General features: G+C 40.4%; 1 protein-coding gene across 1 annotated transcript; it reads right to left on the bottom strand.

Moving 5' to 3' along the window:
• Positions 1–11,956: 11,956 nt before the first annotated feature.
• Positions 11,957–12,457, bottom strand: LOC145958025 (uncharacterized). Its single transcript, XM_083074476.1, has one exon. It carries the CDS (start codon positions 12,455–12,457, stop codon positions 11,957–11,959), a length of 501 nt encoding a protein of 166 aa, XP_082930602.1.
• Between the last annotated feature and the right edge of the window lie 6,138 nt (positions 12,458–18,595).

Here is an 18,595-nt window from a genome sequence, read left to right as displayed (position 1 = left end):
AAGAACTGTTTCAAGTGGTTCACACGTGAACCATAAAAAAAAATATCTTTTTTATTTATATTTTAGTTTAAAAAAAATAAAAAAATGATAGTGCCGTTTATACCTTTATGTCTTTTTCACCTCTTCGTTTTTATTATTATTCTCAAACCAATTTTCCTTTTCCTCTTTTTCTGTAACCACCGAGGCACCCATCCATTAGGTATACATAATCTCTCCATGTTACCATCTTTATCAAAATCTTAATCTCCAGTTGAGGAAAGAGAGGTAGTGTTTCATCCCTTCCTCAAGCCGTTGACTCATAATACTACAATTAGCCTTGCTAGATTGGGCTTTGCTACTCTATGGTATTTGTGTGCATAAAAAAGGGTTTCAAATCTTTCTGACTTTTTCTACTTTTGCTTTGAATATGAAACCTTATGGTGAGAAGGGATTTCAAATCCACAACACAAGATTGTAATAAAACAAAATTTATTAGTCTAAAACATTTTTTTTTCATCTAAATCTTTGACGGATGATTATGGAATGTGAGGAAAACTCTTGTAGAAATTACAATCTAAGTTCAATAAAAAAGATGGTGGTAATGTTGTTTTGAATAAGGGTTAAAATAGACATTTGATTTAATAAATTAATTTAAATATTAAATAAAAGTTGTTAAATTTGATTCGTTCATTTAAATTTTTATCAATCTAACGATATTCAATCAATAGTTCACCGGTGAACCATTTTCGTAAAACACAAAATTATTAAAAGTGCACCAATGAACCACCAAAATGACGGTTCATGGTAGAATCCACCTAATGTTAACATAGATGGATTCATTGTTTTCACCAATCAAAATCTTTTCTATAAACCTTTTGAGCTTTTTAAGTTACTTTCAAATATTATTTCTCTTGCTCATGATTAATTAAATAATGTATTTTATTTTTATTTATCTACATTCTACGTTCATTGTTTAGTAAAATTTACTAAAATGAATTCTTTTTGGTTTATGAAAAAATTAATGGTTGCTAATCTTTTCTTTTAATCTTATTTCTTTGTGCAATGTAACACTATATGTTTTTGCTTTTATGTATGTTATATGTTGTTTGGTGATTTATGATATTTTGAGATGTTCTAAGTTATATGTTGCCCTTTTTGTGGTTTTATATAGCTTTAGGGGTTAAGAAATCCTTAAGAATTAAATTATTTAGTGTTGGTTGAGTCGAGGTCAAAGCTAACCAAGAATGATGGAAGATATACAAGGTTCTAGGAAAATATCAACTTCATAAGTTCATTTTCTTAAGTTTTAGAGAGATAGGCTTTGGAACTAGAGAAATTAGATTCTTCTTTTGACTCCACCAGGAGTTTCCTTGTCTTTCCCTAAGGCCGAATTGAGTTGTAAAAGCTAAGATTCAAGCTTGAGGAGCTGAAATTGTTAGAGAGAAATCGACTTATGAAGGTGACCTATGAGGGTCTCATGGTTCTTTCCTTTTTTTCTTGATTTCTCTTTTTGGAAGCAATCAAGATAAGGAAAACTTGTTGATTGATTCTTTAAGTTGATTCATTGATTTTTAGCCCATTGGTGTCATTTAATTTGAAGATTTGAGTTGTTGGTGTTAATATGAAGGTGAAGATTTAGGTTGGGAGAACTAAACTCCATTTTTTTTATTGAATATTTGTTAAATGAAGGATGCATGTGTTATTTGATTTCAATTTTGTTTTGTGTAAGAGTTTAGAAGTTTCTTTCTTGAGTTGCATGTGGTGGGAATGGTTTGTGGTTGTTGCAAGTTTAAGAGAATTCATCTTCCAATGAGAGACATTACATTTTCACTCGGCGAAAGGCATATAGCTTGTTGGGTGAGCCTTAAAAAATGAAGGCTAAAAACCATAATCTTTTTTTCACTCAACGATGCAATAAATTGCTCAATGAAAATGAGGGGTTATAATGTACTTGGTAAAGTGCCACCAAGCGACCATATTGTTGTTGGGTGAGAGGATGTTTTTGTAGGTGGCTCACATTGAGAACTTGCCCAATGAGCTTGATGTTCACCCAACAAGGGGGGACTCACAAAGAGTCCTACTTGCTTAGCAAGTTATGGATGCTCAATACAAAGGGTCTTACTCACCTAACAAGATGAAACTTGCCTAGCGAGAGGACCAAAGAGGGTTTTGCTTGCTTAACAAGCTAGAGCTCACCTAGTGAAAATAGCAATAAAGAGTTTTTCTTGTCAAGCAAGTGTTTGACAAGAAACCCTATTGAGAGCTTGTCACCTGACAAGACGGAGCTAACCCAACAAGAACCCTATTTTTGGAAGAATTTTTATCTTGTTTATCTTATTTGAATTGTTTAGTTACCCTTGTAATGTATGTGGTTAATATTAAATGTTGACTAATGATGACAAATTGAGATGATATGAAGAGAATGGTGTATACTTATTTATATTAATGTGTTGAAAAGTTGTAAGTTGGAGAAGATATATATGAGTTAAATGAGTAAATGTGATGTTAAATGATGATGATGATTTAAGATGTACCATGTTGTATTAATATATATTGCTTAAGTTGATGATTTATGATGTAAGCTTTTTTAGTTGCACTTGAAAGTTAGAGGAAAGTGAGTTATTCTAAGTTGAAAGATCCCATTAATTGTAAGGATCTAAGTCATGATGCTCTAAGAGTACAATGATGAAAACCCCTTTAGGGAGAGAGTTAACTCCTGAAGTGGATAGTTGTTTTAGAAAGTTGTCTCGCTTATGTTTTTGAGTAGATATAGTATGGGGGTAAGGTCGAGCCATCACTAATGCAAAAATTAGTTTTAAAATCGGGATTTTAAGATTGGTTAAAAGGTAACTAATCTTAATAGTGACGCGGTGACAATTTTGTAAATAATGTGAACACTTTTAAGATTAGTTAAATTTTAACTAATCTTAAAAGGTATGTCTGACACAACTTTTAAGATTGATTACAAAAGAACCGATCTTAAAAGTAGTATACAAGATCGGTTCTTTTAATACCTAATCTTAAAAGTTGTATCAGACATAACTTTTAAGATCGGTCATAGAAGAACCGATCTTAAAAGTACTGTATCTATTTAAAAAATGCAACGCTCTCCCTTAGTCATTTTTCCTCGCATGCGCCTCCCTTAGTCATATTTTAAGATGAATAAATATATTAAGTTAATTAATAATTTATTTAAAATGTTAAAATTTAATTTATAAAAATAATATTTTAAAAGAGAAGAGTTATAATAACACCGATGTAACTTTTACTAAGTATTACACTGCTCAATAACTTTATATTAACTGTGAATTTTATAAATTCAACCGTTAGATTGAAAGTTTTTTACTCTTAGCTCATATATACAAAATTTTATATTAATTCAAGATTATTTGATACTTCATTCTTATAAAACAAAATTGACGTAATATATACATTTCAAAATATACTAAAATATGAACACTTTGATTACCTTCAAGTTGTTGTTCAATTTTAACAAAATTTGATATAAACATATAAAGTGATATGAACTTTCAATCTAACGGTTGGATTTACAAAATTCACATTTAATATAAAGTTATTGAGCAATGTAATACTTAGTAAAAGTTACACCAGTGTTATTATAACCCTTATCATTTTAAAATATATAAATTATTATTTAAACTTTTAAATTTATAATAAATAATTTAAATTGTATCATAATATTAATTTTAAATAGAAATAAGTAGATTGTTAATTATAGAAGTAAGTATATATATAAATAAAGATTAATCATATTATAATATAATTATTATATTTTTATTGTAGTCTGGACACACTAAAATGAAAGGGATTCAAAAATAGTATAAGTATGAGATTGTATAGTTGAAGATGACTTAAATGAATTAATTTGTACAACTTATATTGACAACATGCATCTGCTTTTCGGTAGCTTATCTCATCAGAACTCCACAGTTAAGCGTGCTTGACTTGAAGTAATATAGGGATGGGTGACCTTCTGGAAAGTTTCCCAGAAAATGTGCAGTAAGGACAAAACATGTTGAAAAGTGAAGTGTCGTGAAATAGCATCCTTGAGAGGTCAAATATGAGGGTTGTTACATTAATAATTTTATTAAAATTAAACCTGATACTTTTAAGATCGGTTATTTCGTAACCAATCTTAAAAGCTGGACTTTTAAGATCGGTTAAATAACTGATCTTAAAATTTCAGCTTTTAAGATCGTCTTTTTTAAGATTTTTAAGATCAATTCTTTAACCGATCTTAAAAATAAAAAATAATCGATCTTAAAAGTCTTTTTTCCACTAGTGCATATTTGTTAGAAGTGGCCAATGGAGTGAGGCAGGGAGTTGAGTCCCAAAATCCTTAATCGAGTGTTGGTAAGGTGCGCAATATTTAGAGGGTAGGTAGAAGGCTAAATCCATTTAGGGCTTGGTTAATGCATGACAATGTTGTGGTATCTTCACACCAAGTTTGTTATATTTCTAACAATAGTACTAGACTTTCCTAGTTCAATGAAAACATTCAAAAAACCATTTCTTAGTTTGTTATGGCCATTAAGCCACCTAATGATGGAAACCTACTTCCCAAGGTTTCCTTTGGAAGAGATAAGTCCAAGAAGGGTGAATGATGATAAAGATGGTTTAAAGAATTGTAGAACACTTACCCCTTATTTTGTGGGTACCCTTAAAGGGATCCTATAGTTGTTTTACATTTTTTGTAATTCATTTTAACAATGATTGTATTAAGATATTTTTGGCCTTGTATTTTGGATCATGTAGTGTAGGTAATTTTTTCCTTGTATTCTTTTTACTTAAGGGTGTAATTAGTAGTTTAGAGGAGGCATAACTAACTAAAGTCATGATAGGCTTATTGGGCTTGGATGGCCAAATCTTTTTATGGACCATAGGTTTGGACATCCACTTGCTTACACAAGTGGTTTAGATGTCCAAACCATGCCAAACTTGCCATCCAAGTTACAAATTAAGTCACATGACTTTTGATAGTGACATTTTAACAACTTGTTAAAAGTAATCATTAGTTTAGTAGTTGTAATGATTAGGATAGGTAGTTAGAGTTAACTTAAGCTAACCTAGGTTATTCTTAAACTAGGATTAGCTTAGCTTGCTCCATAAACTTCTAGACAACTAATTAGACTTGTAGACATTTAACTAGAGTTAATTAGATTAAGTACAAGATAGCTAACCATCGTTACATTTAACCATGGTTAATCTACCTTGCACCAAGCCAACTAAACTCTATATATTGATCTTTGTACCCATTTTTTTTTTTAGACATGACTTCTAACATTATTGGAAGCCATTAAATGAGCTTGAAGAAGTCCAAGAAGCTTGAAAGAGAAACTACATCAATCAAGTCTCTCCTAAGGTTTCCATCACCTAAGTTGTTAAAATAACCTAGAAAAGGAAGGTCTGGTATGTTGTAAGTTTGGTAGGGTTAAGCCACTTAAATTGCTCACCTATGTTGTATAGGAGATCTTCTATGTTGAAATGTGTGATGACATATTGTGTTTTTGATTTGTAAGTTGTGTATACCTGAGTTGTATTTCTGGGTTGGCAAGTTATATATTGTTTAAGTCATATAATTTTGTTTTGAGTTGCATAACTATGTTGTTTAAGTTGTAAACTTAGATGTTAAGATGTTTAGTTGAAATTGAGTTGTTTTATGATGTATGATAATTAAATGCTTTTGTTGAAAACTATATTATGCGTTGAAAAGTTGTTCAAGTTGATATGGTTAGCTTTTCAACTTTTTATTATATGTTGTTTTATGTTATACAAGCTTACCCTTACTTTTTCATGTGTTAGACTATAATGATCATATTTGGTATGAGAGTAGGTCAAAATTAGGATGAAGGGCAAGCCTGAAGTTGGATGGCATTTTTGGTGAAGTTATTCTGATGTAGCTTGGTTTAGAGTGCATGATTGACACTTAGGGCTTTTCCTTTCAATTCTACATTGTTATAGATATTGATATTGATTGTGTGTGCATACACACTCACACACACAATGTTGCATAAATATCCAAGAAACGCTTGCATAAAACCTTAGGCTAGTAGACTTTCTATTTGTTGCTGCTTAGTTGATGTTATTGTATTGTTCAAGTGTAGCGACCTATCGGGTCATTACGTGTGTACCTTTCATACAATAGTTTTGTGGATGAAATGTCTTATCCAATGTGGCTAATCTCTATGAAATGTGGTGCAAATGATATGACTTTGATGGATAATTCATGAGATGAAACTTCATTATAATAGGTTATCTAGAAAGTGAATTGTTATTTGATGTTATTAGACATGAAGTTATGGGACTATGCCTGGCACCAAGCAAGTAGCAACACTTCATCGAGTATAAATTGAAGTTGTTCCTGTGTTAGGACACACACTTTAATTATCCTTGTAGTAGCGGGTCAGGTCCTGGGTCTCGGTCTTCTAGTTCCTATCCGGGTAGTCCAATGTGAGGGGAGGGTGCCTGCAAAGACACTCCAACGCTCAAGTAAGTGCTTGGCGTAATAAATGCGGTAGTTGAAAGATTAGTTACATACCTCGTTGGGGTCCTATTTATAGTGATTCTTATTGGGCCGTGATTAAGGATTGGGCCCCGGAAAATTAGGGGGTTAATTCGGTGCATTACGTAAATTAACCTCTCCATGATCATCCTGGCGTAAGTACGGATTTGGGTCGAGCACACCGACATGTTATGTTCATATTAAGAGTGGTCGGTGGACTCGGTGTACTCGGTCTGATCATTCGCGGACTCGGGTATTCGACCTAGTCGGCCGTGGGCTCGGGTATTCGGTTTGGTCGGCCACCATACGGTATAGAACCCCCGCAACGTCAAGGATGCCAAAGACGAAGACGATTTAAAGATGTAGGGCTGTGTTTCCCGGTGTGGTAGGGTAGGGGTTGATTCCGACCGCTAGTGGTAATGTGCATGTTCCCGGTGTAGCTATTTTTTTATGACCTCGGTAGTTGTACCGGATATTATCATGTATCGCCGACTATGTTAGCGGAAAACGCGATCCTCCTTTGGCGGTGGTGATAGCGGTCGAGCTGTAAAGTCAAAGGCTTTCAATTCGGCCGATTTTAGATGTTATGCCGAGACATCAGGTAAAAGGGACCTATACCGAGGCCTCACCTGGACGGATCGTGGACCGAGAACTCAGTTAGATGAGGTTTATGCCGAGGTCTTAGACGGTTAAAACCCATGTCGAGACCTCGGCTGGATGGATCTTAGGCCGAGACCTAGGCTAGGTGAGCTTATGTCAAAGCCTTAGATGGATGAAGCTTACGTCGATGTCTCAAGCGGTTGGGGTTTGCACCGAGACTTCGGTGGGTGCGGCCTGCCACGTTGGCCCTAGCAGTTACGGGCCCAACGGTTACTAAATCTGGACCGTTGGATGGTCTAGATCGAACGACTGTGGTTTCGGGACGTCTTTTCACCTCCCCTATTTACCTTGCCTATAAATAGGGGGGATGCTTGGGAAGTTACTTGTTGTAATTTTCTCGAGTGCTCTCAAAACCAGATTCGACCGAGCAAACCTATCAAAGGTAAATTTTGTATTCTTTATTCTTGGTAATAAATGGATAGGGGTTATTCCTCGGCAAGGAGCTGGACGTCCTCGGAGGCGCGGGTGCTGCGTCGGATAAAGAGGGGTCAGATTCAAGTGAAATATCAAGGTTGCCTCCACTACAATGTGAAGTAGTGTTTCCCTCTGATTTTTCCGAGCAGGAGGATAGTGATGACGAAGTGGTTGAGGTATCGCCTCCGGTGACTTTGGCTGTTACTTTGGCACGAGCCACCGAGGTAGATGTTAGAGGTTTAGGTCGGGTCGGCCAGCAGACCCCACGTGCCGAGGCCATTCACGCCGAAGCAAGTGGGGACGATTTGGAGGTGCTCGGAGATGCTCGAGGCAAAGGCGTGAGTGGTCCGAGTGCTCGGCCGAAGGCGAAGATTGATTACGGTACGGTGGAGATGCCCGGGTATGAATGGGTGGATGGAGAGGTCGGAATATACTTCTCGTCGCTCTCGGACCAAGGATTATTAGACACCTTCGTGTCCTTAGAGAAATGTTTTGGGAGCGGCGACGACGAGTTTCCTCTGCTTGCCGAGGCGTGCAAGGATGAGGGTCGAACATTGATTTTGTATTCCTGGAGCCGGGGCTTGATGAAGACTACTTCTTTTACGCTTATATGTGTTGGTTCGAGGACCTTGGCATAAAGCTCCCATTTGAAGACTTCCAGATGGGAGTTATCCGAGCCCTGAATGTCGCACCGACCCAGCTACATTTGAATGCTTGGGCGGCCATGCAAGCGTTCTAGAACCTATGTTTGTGCTTGGGCCTTACACCCCGACCACTGGCTTTCCTCTATTATTATATATGTTGTCCGAGCAAACCAGTGAAGTGGGTGTCGCTAGCTCGAGTGCCGAAGCGTGGGTTCCTTCGGGCATTCACCTCGTCTTACAAAGGGTTTAAGAATGGGTTCTTCAAGGTTTGCTGGGGGTCGGAAATGAAGCCTTGTTTCTACGACCCAGAAGACACTCCTTTATTCCCCTTTTATTGGACGAGGCGACCGACGCGCTTCGAGGCGATGCCCGCATCAAAGCTCCCTGCCGAGGACAAAGAAATTGTGGAGCTCCTGGACCAGTTGCCGAAGAGTTTGCCTGTCCGAGGCCTCTTGGACATTTTTAAAACTTCTCACTTTGAGATGGCCTTGCTAGGTATGTGTGTTAGGCTTCGGTAGTGTAGCAGTGTTTTGAATTGATGTTAAGGCTTATTTTGTTGCAGGTTTAATGGCTGGTGGTAATCTTGACGTGACCGCTATGCTCGCCAAGAGGGCGAAAGAGGCCAAGGCTAGTGGGAAGGTACCGCCGGCGAGGTCGGCTTTGAAGTTGCAGCGGGATAAGGCCGCTAATGTAATCATCCCCCTGGCCGATGCCAGGAAGAAGGGAAGTAATTCTCGGGTACGAGCTGCCGAGTAAAATATAGAGCCGGAACGTCCGAGCTCTTCTAGCAAGCGCCCAAAGCAGCTATCTCTGGAGCAATCAGGTTGTGGTGCTTTCGCCATTCAAGCTGTTCTGGCGGGTTTGAACTTCCTTGTTCTGGACATGCAGACCGAGAACCTGGCCAGCCTGGACCTCACCACTGGAGGGGGACTCCAATACTTGGAAGGCATGTCCACGGAGGCCGAGTACAAGCTCTTCTGCAAGCTTGATGCTCGGACTTCTCTTGTGGCTAAACATGTCATGATGAGGTCGCTCGTCTCGGCGGAAAGGCTCTAGACCCGCTTAAAGGAGGCCGAGGTGACGGTGAAAGAGGCCTTGAGTGCCAATGCTAAGGTCACGGAGTCGGCTGAAGAGTTGAAGAGGGCGGCCGACGTCCACAGGAGGGAGGCTGACAACTTAAAATTGACGGTGCAAAAGATGAAGGCCGAGGCCACTACTGCTGCAGCTGAGATTGCTCGGCTGAACGAGGCCCATGCCAAGCTCACGGCCGAAGCCACCGATAAGATCCTCGGTCAACATGATGTCGGCTTCTAGCAAGCAGTCCGACAAGCCCGCTACTTCTGTGAGATTCCGGCTGACTTTAATTTTGATGTCAGTCAGGATTTTTATGGTGGTAAGTACATAAGTTACGCGGAGTTCCCACAAGGGGCTGAGCCTGACGAAGAGGCTCCTCACCGAGGCATCTCTACTCAGGTCCCGGTGCCGCCGGCCATGGAGGAGAATGACCCCATCATTGATGTGGTCGGCGATGGGAACCCGGAGGACTCGACAGCGGTGTAGGGGGTCAGCTCTGGTGACAGTAGGCTAGGGTTAGGATTTTTTGTAACCGGGCTGTTAGTGCCTTTTGTAATTTGGCCATTGGTGTCGGTGGACAAATGATTCCTTGTAAGTAGCCGTTGTGGTCGGCCATACTTTTTTACTTAATGATATTTTGCTTTCCAATTTTTTGCATGTTTATAAGCGCCTAGTAATGTAGTCATAAACCGAGTTGTATGTTCAGCTGAGGGGGTGAATTTTCTGGAATTAGTTGGTTGTTGCATGGTGTGTTCGTTTACACAAGAGTCGAGCAGCTACTTGACACACGAAGTGTGGGGTATGCGAGAGCGTTCGGTTAGAGAGTGGTCGGTTTATTCGTGCTCGGTTTGAGAGTGATCGCGAATCGTAAACATGTGTGGTTGGTTCGAGTGTGATCAGCCTGATCATGCTCGGCCTTGGGATGTCGGGTTATGCGACGTGGAGTGTTGGGAGTATGAGAGAGCGCTCGGTTGGAGAGTTCTCGGCCTGAGCGTGTTCAGTTTACGTGTTGCCTTAAAGGGGATGCGTGCGTGCATAGTTTACTTAGTGGTCGGCCGAGGATTGCTCGGCGTCGTTGTTTTCGTGTTTAGTGCTCGGCCTAGGTACATCCTTAGCCGAGGAGGGTACTCGGGAGGGAAACCTGTTGGGCACGAGTGCACTTTGAGTGATCGGGTGAGGATTTGCTCGGCATCGTTGCTTTCATGTTTAGTGCTCGGCCTAGGTACATCCTTAGCCGAGGAGGGTACTCGGGAGGGAAACCTGTTGGGCACGAGTGCACTTTGAGTGATCGGCCGAGGATTTGCTCGGCGTCGTTGCTTTTGTGTTTAGTGCTCGGCCTAGGTACATCCTTAGCCGAGGAGGGTACTTGGGAGGGAAACCTGTTGGGTGCGAGTGCACTTTGAGTGGTCGGCCAAGGAATGCTCGGCGTCGGCGTATTATGCGAGTGGACCTGTATGAGCGCGACCTAGACATATAATAAAACAGAGAAGTGTACAATGAAATTTGAAACTTTTATTAATGAAGTGCCTCATTAAAAACCTTGCCAACCTAAAACCCTCCTTAGGGAAAAAAGAGTCGGTCAAGGAAAAGAGTGCACTAATACATCAACTGTAATACACTTTTAAATGTGAGGAGTTCCAAGTTCTCGGAATTGGCTCTCCTGATAGGTGTTCCAGCTTGTATGCCCCGTTGTTTAGGTTGTGTCTTACTCGGAAAGGTCCATCCCAATTTGGGGCAAGTTTTCCTTGTTTCAGATCTTTTCTCGCCTCGCCTGTGGCTCTCCAAACAAGATCTCCCTCTCGAAATTCTCTAGGCTTCATCTTGTTGTCGAATCTTCTCTTGTAGCGTTGCTTGGTGGCCTCGGCCATGACTTGTGCTCGGTTTCGAATATCTTCCACGACATCCAGGTTTACTCGGAGCTCGACTTCATTATTTGACTCATCGAAGTGGGCTCGGCGGAATGAAGACTCCTCGATTTCCACTAGAATCATCGCATCGGACCCGTAGACTAATCGGAAGGGGGTCTCTTGTGTGGTCGACTGCGGCATGCATCGGTAGGCCCAAAGTACCTCGGGTAACTGCTCGGCCCATGCTCCCTTTTCTTCTCCTAGCCGCTTCTTCAACTTTGTCAGGATGACCTTGTTGGCCGATTCGGCTTGGCCGTTCATTTGAGGGTGCTCGACCAATGTGACCTTGTGTTGTATTCCTAGGCCGGCTAGGAATTCGTTGAGTTTTCGGTCGGTGAATTGAAGGCCATTGTCGGTTACCAGGGTATGTGGAACTCCGAACCGGGTGATGATATTCCTCCACAAAAATTTTTGGACTTGATGAGCCGAGATGCACGCCAAGGGCTCGACTTCAATCCACTTAGTGAAAAAGCCCACAACGACAATGAGGAACTTGCATTGTCCCTTGGCAACCGGGAAAGGTCCAAGGATGTCGGCCCCCCATGTGGCGAATGGCCATGCAAGAGGAATACAATGTAGCTGCTCGGCCGGTTGGTGGATCAAGTTGCCGTGTTTCTGGCATGGTTGGCACTTCTTAACAAACGCTGCGCAATCGGTGTGTATGGTCGGCCAATAGTATCTGGCTCGCAAGAGTTTGGAGACGGTTGTTCTCGCTCCAGAGTGCATTCCACAAATGCCCTCGTGAACTTCTCGTATCACGTAATCGGCCTCGGTGGGTCTAGGCACTTGAGTAGCGGAGTGGAGAAGCCACGTCTGTATAACAGACCGGCGACGACGACATATCTGCTAGCCTGTGTTCTCAACCGTTTGGCCTCGGTTGGGTCGGCCGGAGCGACGCCATTGGTGATGAATGCCTTGATTTCGTCTTGCCAGTCGGGCGGGTCACTCTGGCCGGGTTGGTCGGTATCCACGTTTGCTATCACTTTTGCTTCGACACTAGGGTGGTCGATTTCTTGCTGAATGATGGTTCTTAGTTGGCCTGGCTTCTTGGTCGCGGCCAATCTAGCCAACTGATCGGCTCGGGTATTGTCCTCGCGCGGAATGTGCTCGACCAACACCTCCTGAAAGTTTGCCTTCAACTTTTGATAGACATGGTAGTACTTCATCATGTTGTGATCTTTCACTTGAAAGCTACCACCCACTTGCTCGGCCACAACCTTGGAATCGGTCAAGCATTTGATTCTCGAAGCACCCATGTCTTCAGCTAGTCTGAGTCCGGCCAATAGGGCTTCGTATTCGGCTTGGTTATTCGAAGCCTTGAACTGAAAGCGGAGGGATTGTTCCAAAACTATCCCTTTGGGTCCCTCCAGAATTACTCCTGCTCCGCTTCCCCGACAATTTGAGGAACCGTCTACGTGGAGGGTCCACCAATGCTCTTCGAATTGGTCGTGAGGATGGAGCTCATTCACGAAGTCGGCCAGACATTGGGCCTTGATCGGTCCCCTCGGTTGAAGGTGATGTCAAACTGCGAGAGTTCTACCGACCAAGCCATCATTCTTCCGGCGAGTTCAGGCTTGCCTAAGACCTTTGAGATCGGGCAGTCGGTGTGGACCACTATCCGATGGCTCTGGAAATAATGTCATAGGCGTCGGGAAGTGTGCACTAAGCCAAGCGCCGCCTTTTCTATCAACTGGTATCGGGTGATGGATTCCTCCTTCCATGAATGACGTAGGGATTGAAGGGAGAAAGCCTTGGCCCTTGATCTAGGTTCAACAAGGTAGACAAAAGGAAGGTGTATGGTGAAGAAAAGGAAGTTGGCGTGAAAATGATGGTGTTTGGGCGGAAGCACTTAGGGTGGTGGTGTTTGGGTGCTCAAAGTTGGCTCACTCCAAGGTAGGTGGAGGCCACTCTAGGTTTCCTACTCTCCAAGGGTGGAGATAGGAGGGGGATAGCCGAAACTTACCCTAGGGACTAAGGATGAGACGTTGAGGCATAAGAATGCTCACTCAAAATCTATATAATCCAAAGTATTTACAAGTGGTGGGGTGTTGGGTATTTATAGGAGGGGAGGCATCTAGGGTTGCATTTGGAGTAGGCAAATGCATTCCAAATGAAATGCAAATGAACCCTAGATGCAACTTGGTGGCCAAGGATGGAATCTTTGGGTTTAGGTTGGCTATATCTAGGTGCATGATAAGACCATGCAACCTTTGCCCTCCACTTGGGCCTAAGCCTTTCTAACACCAAAAATAGACCCAATAAGCACCAAAAATGTGTCACCCTCTAATTAACACCCTAGCCCAAAATTAAAAACCCTAATAATCTAGAGCACCCCATAATACAATGGTAAAATGGGAAATACAAAAGAAAATAAATTCTAAGTCCTAAACACCCCAAAATACAAGGGTAAAATTGGAAATACAAGTAAAATAAATTGTATGACTAAAATACCCCAAAATACAAGGGTAAAATAGGAAATTAAAGACAAGGGCAAAATAGGAATAAAGAAATAAATGCTATAAAACCTAGGAGCTAAGGTCCAAAAATGGCCTTACTATCCCATTCCTCTTGCCTCCTTTAGTATATCACCTCTTGGTCTTCTCGACCTTAGTGTTATTCCATCATTCCCTCCCTCTTGAAAAGGATTTGACCTCAAATCAAGAGGTTCTTTATGGTGGACGTCATGACCAACAAAAACATAAAAGTAAGCATGAGAGGTAATAGTATATGATATAGATGGAAAGTGCATCCTAAGAGGAGTGCCACTAAAAATGCTAAAAAGATTTTCTAAACTAAAAAGACTAGACTCCCTAATGCTAAGGATAGGATCCTCCCCATGATGAAGTCTAGGTGTATAACTAAAACTTAAAAAGGTAAAAAGACTAAAACTATAGCACACTAATGCATTAGTCCTAAAAACTAGAACATCTTGCCTAAAGTACCCTATGTGGTAACCTAGGCATTTCCTAGAAAACAAAGGAAATACAACTAGAAAATTTCCTAAGCAATTTTGGATTATATTATTTGTTGGATAGTTATGAAAAGAATTTGTCACAAGGAACCTTGAAGGTTCATATGTTATATCCAACAAATAATATATTCCATAAATTGGGTGCATTATTGACACAACTAAGGTAGGAAAAGTCCTACACAAAGGAAGGCTATCTACCTTGGGCACCACCAAGGAAGTAGCACAAGAAGTGGAACTAAGTGAAGTCCATTTCTTCTTCACTAAATCTTGAAGTTGAGATTCTTTTTCTTTAAAAAAGGTTTGTTTTTGAATCTCCACTTCATGACTAGTGGCAACATGGGAGAAAGAGTTGAGGTCTTGATGAATAAAGAGAGTTTCTTTTAAATCATTTTCAATGGGAAAGTGACTCTCTTCAAGCATAAGCCCTTTGGAGGAAACATTATCCTCCTTACTCTTCTCTAAGAGTGTTTGTTGTTTTTCATTTTCTAACCACTCTTGAACTTTTTCTATGCTTTTCTTCATTTTTTCTTTCTTTTCTACTTTCTTTTCTTTTTCTTTTCTTCTAAGTTCTTCCTCTCTTTTTGTATTTTCCTCCTCATGCATACTCCTAGGGACTCTAACTTCTTTTCCTATTTGAGATCTAGTTGGAACAATCCTAGGTTTGGATCCACTAGTTTCTACCAACTTTGCAAGTAAATTTCTTATTTCCTCATTATTCTTTTCAAACTCTTTTTCTTTTTGTCTTAATTCTTCCTCTCTTTTTATATTTTTTTTTAGGTACTCCTTGAGTTGCCTAAGTTCATCCCTAACACTATACCTAGTACTACAAGAATTATGACCATGTGCACTAAAATGATCACTCATCTTTGATCAAGAAAAAGGTTTTCACAAATTGTTTTCAAAGGGGTTAGAAAAGTTTTCACAAAGAGTGAGTGATAAAAAATGGTTTTCACAAAAGGTTTTCAAAGTGCAAGATAGGTAGGAAAAGGCCTAAGTGTACAAAGTGAACTTTCAAGGGGAGGTGGACTACAAAGAATCACTTAATAACCAAGCCCTATCAAGTAAACATCACTAAGCCTTTTCTACTTTTCTTACAAAACAATTTGGCACAACAATAAAGTGTGTGTGTGCACGTTACCCCTAGTAGGCAAATAGCAAGCCTTCTAAACGAATTTGAAGACAAAGATAAAAGCCTAAACAATTATACTACCAAAAGCTCTAAAACATGCAAAAGGAAAGCACTTAAAACATGTTCTAGTCGAGGTCCTAGGTGAAGGTTTTCAAATCACCTTCAACTACACGAACTAAAACCAAGTTTAAGAGGTTTAGAAATGGCCAAATTTCAAACCAAAAGAATGAAACCAAGGCCAAAAACAAAGAGGCCGAAAATAGAAAATTTCAAGCAAAAATTATGCAAAACAAGAATTTAAGTCTTCAAACTCCTCCACTTGGGTTCCTTCACAATGAGCAAACTTGTTAGACCTCTCCAAGTGTTTGTTCACTCCTTTTGATGTGGTGTAAATCCCTCCAAAGGCTAGGCTTGGATTCGGTTCACCCCTCCACTCAAATCCACCAAAGGTGTGAAAATTGACTAGAGTGGTTTTTCACCTACAATCAAAATGAAACCAACCCAAAGCAAGAGTCCAAGAAATAAAACTGAAAAGCACAATTAGGAAAGGCTAAACTCAGAGAGAATTTATGGAGACAAAACAAAAGAGGCCAAGAAAGACAAGCAAAAAAATTAAGACTCAATCAAAGAAAGGAAGCACACAAAGAGTAATCCTAGAAAGGCACTAGAATTAGGTTAGTGTTTAGTCCACTTGATTAAGTCCTTTATATGTCTCGGTCCAGCCAAAGGTAAGGTCCCAAATTAAGGTCAAAATGTCATAAGTCCAACTCCCAAATGCATAGGTATTGGTCCAAGTCCACAAGTCTAGCAACAAGTCCTTTTTGGTCCAAGAATTTTTTTTTTGTTCTTTTCTTTTCTTTATAAGTCTTGGATCCGAAATTTTTTTTTATTATTAAATTAAGCCCATATGTTGCTTAGGTTTTGCACTTGTGGATGGTCAAAATTTAGGTTAAAATTTAGGAGAAGAAGTGATGACAAGTGGCGGTTTCTTAGAGGTACCTTAAGGAATCTTTTTAGTGGAAAAGGTTTTGTACTAGTTAGTACAAGTTGTTTGCACAATTTTTTTTTTTTTTTCAGCCACCTCTTAGATTCTTTTAGGGATCCTTTAAGCATACAAAATTAACCAAAACAAGTGGAATGCAAAGGAAAAGTGGGCAGCAAGTTATATGCATGTGCAAGGAAGCATTTCACACATGGAAACTCAAAATTACACGGAACATGCTAGGACTATTTAGCATGCATGAATGACCTCTAAAAAGCTTCTAAATGTCATGCCCACTATTATGCAATATGGCATATATTTTGTTCATGTAGTCATGCAAAGTGTTTGGGCACATACATGGAATTTTTTTTTTTTTGACAAATTATAGGAAACATACAAAGACAAAACTTTTAGGTGGATTCAAAAATGAAAAGCATATTCATGGTATTTTCATGTGAGACTCAACCTAAAAATTAGAAAAACATGGCAACACCTAATAATGGAATCCTAAAATGTTAAAGGAAGGTTCACAAGGACAAGAACATGAACCAAAAGCTATTCGGCCACACAAAGAAGAACAAGAAGAAGGAATGACCGAAAGCAAAAAAAAGACTCAAGGAGACAAGAAAAGACTAGATGTTACCCTTGAAGAACCTTGGCTCTTGATAACACTTGATGGATTCCTCCTTCCATGAATGACGTAGGGATTGAAGGGAGAAAGCCTTGGCCCTTGATCTAGGTTCAACAAGGTAGACAAAAGGAAGGTGTATGGTGAAGAAAAGGAAGTTGGCGTGAAAATGATGGTGTTTGGGCGGAAGCACTTAGGGTGGTGGTGTTTGGGTGCTCAAAGTTGGCTCACTCCAAGGTAGGTGGAGGCCACTCTAGGTTTCCTACTCTCCAAGGGTGGAGATAGGAGGGGGATAGCCGAAACTTACCCTAGGGACTAAGGATGAGACGTTGAGGCATAAGAATGCTCACTCAAAATCTATATAATCCAAAGTATTTACAAGTGGTGGGGTGTTGGGTATTTATAGGAGGGGAGGCATCTAGGGTTGCATTTGGAGTAGGCAAATGCATTCCAAATGAAATGCAAATGAACCCTAGATGCAACTTGGTGGCCAAGGATGGAATCTTTGGGTTTAGGTTGGCTATATCTAGGTGCATGATAAGACCATGCAACCTTTGCCCTCCACTTGGGCCTAAGCCTTTCTAACACCAAAAATAGACCCAATAAGCACCAAAAATGTGTCACCCTCTAATTAACACCCTAGCCCAAAATTAAAAACCCTAATAATCTAGAGCACCCCATAATACAAGGGTAAAATGGGAAATACAAAAGAAAATAAATTCTAAGTCCTAAACACCCCAAAATACAAGGGTAAAATTGGAAATACAAGTAAAATAAATTGTATGACTAAAATACCCCAAAATACAAGGGTAAAATAGGAAATTAAAGACAAGGGCAAAATAGGAATAAAGAAATAAATGCTATAAAACCTAGGAGCTAAGGTCCAAAAATGGCCTTACTATCCCATTCCTCTTGCCTCCTTTAGTATATCACCTCTTGGTCTTCTCGACCTTAGTGTTATTCCATCATCGGGTTTCGAAATCTTGTAGGAGTCGGCTGACAAAGTATATAGGAGCTTGGGTGCCTTCTTTTTCTTGCACCAAAACCGACCTGATCACCTCCTCGAAAACAGCCAAATACACGAGTAGTGGGCTCAGAGGATCAGGTCTCGTGAGGATCGGAAGTGTCGCCAAGGTTGTTTTCAATGTTGTAAAGGCTTCTTCGCATGGCTCGTTCCATAAGAAGGCCGAAGCCTTATGTAAAAGCTTCGTCATCGGGCTAATCTTGTCAGCCAAACGAGGGAGGAATCCAGATAAAGCAACCAATCTTCCTGCCAGTCGTTGCAATTCCTTGAGGTTGGTCGGGCTTCGCATGTCTAACACGACCCGGCACTTGTCTCGGTTTGCTTCAATCCCTCTTGTCGATAGCATAAACCCTAGAAATTTGCCTCCCTTGACCCCAAAGGTTCACTTCTCGGGGTTGAGCCTCATGTTGTGCTTGCGCAACTCACCGAAGATTTCGGCCAGGTCGGCTATGTGATCGGCTAGGGAATTGGACTTGAGCACCATGTCGTCCACATAAATTTCAATGTTTCGGCCGATTTGGCCCTGGAACACTTTGTCCATTAACCTCTGGTAGGTCGCCTCGGCGTTCTTTAGTCCGAATGGCATGACTTTGTAACAAAAGTTGGCGTTCTCGGTGATAAACGTCGTCTTCTCTTTGTCGGCTGGGTGCATCTTTATCT

Source organism: Cajanus cajan, chromosome 5, assembly GCF_000230855.2.
Source record: "Cajanus cajan strain Asha chromosome 5, NIPB_CcT2T_4, whole genome shotgun sequence".
In the NCBI taxonomy this organism is placed as follows: domain Eukaryota; kingdom Viridiplantae; phylum Streptophyta; class Magnoliopsida; order Fabales; family Fabaceae; genus Cajanus; species Cajanus cajan.
Note: the sequence above shows the minus strand (reverse complement) of the source record. Positions and strands in the feature narration are given on the sequence as shown.

Coding starts and splice junctions, on each gene's coding strand:
- LOC145958025 (XM_083074476.1), bottom strand. CDS start 12,457: ATGGGTGCTTCGAGAATCAAATGCTTGACCGATTCCAAGGTTGTGGCC.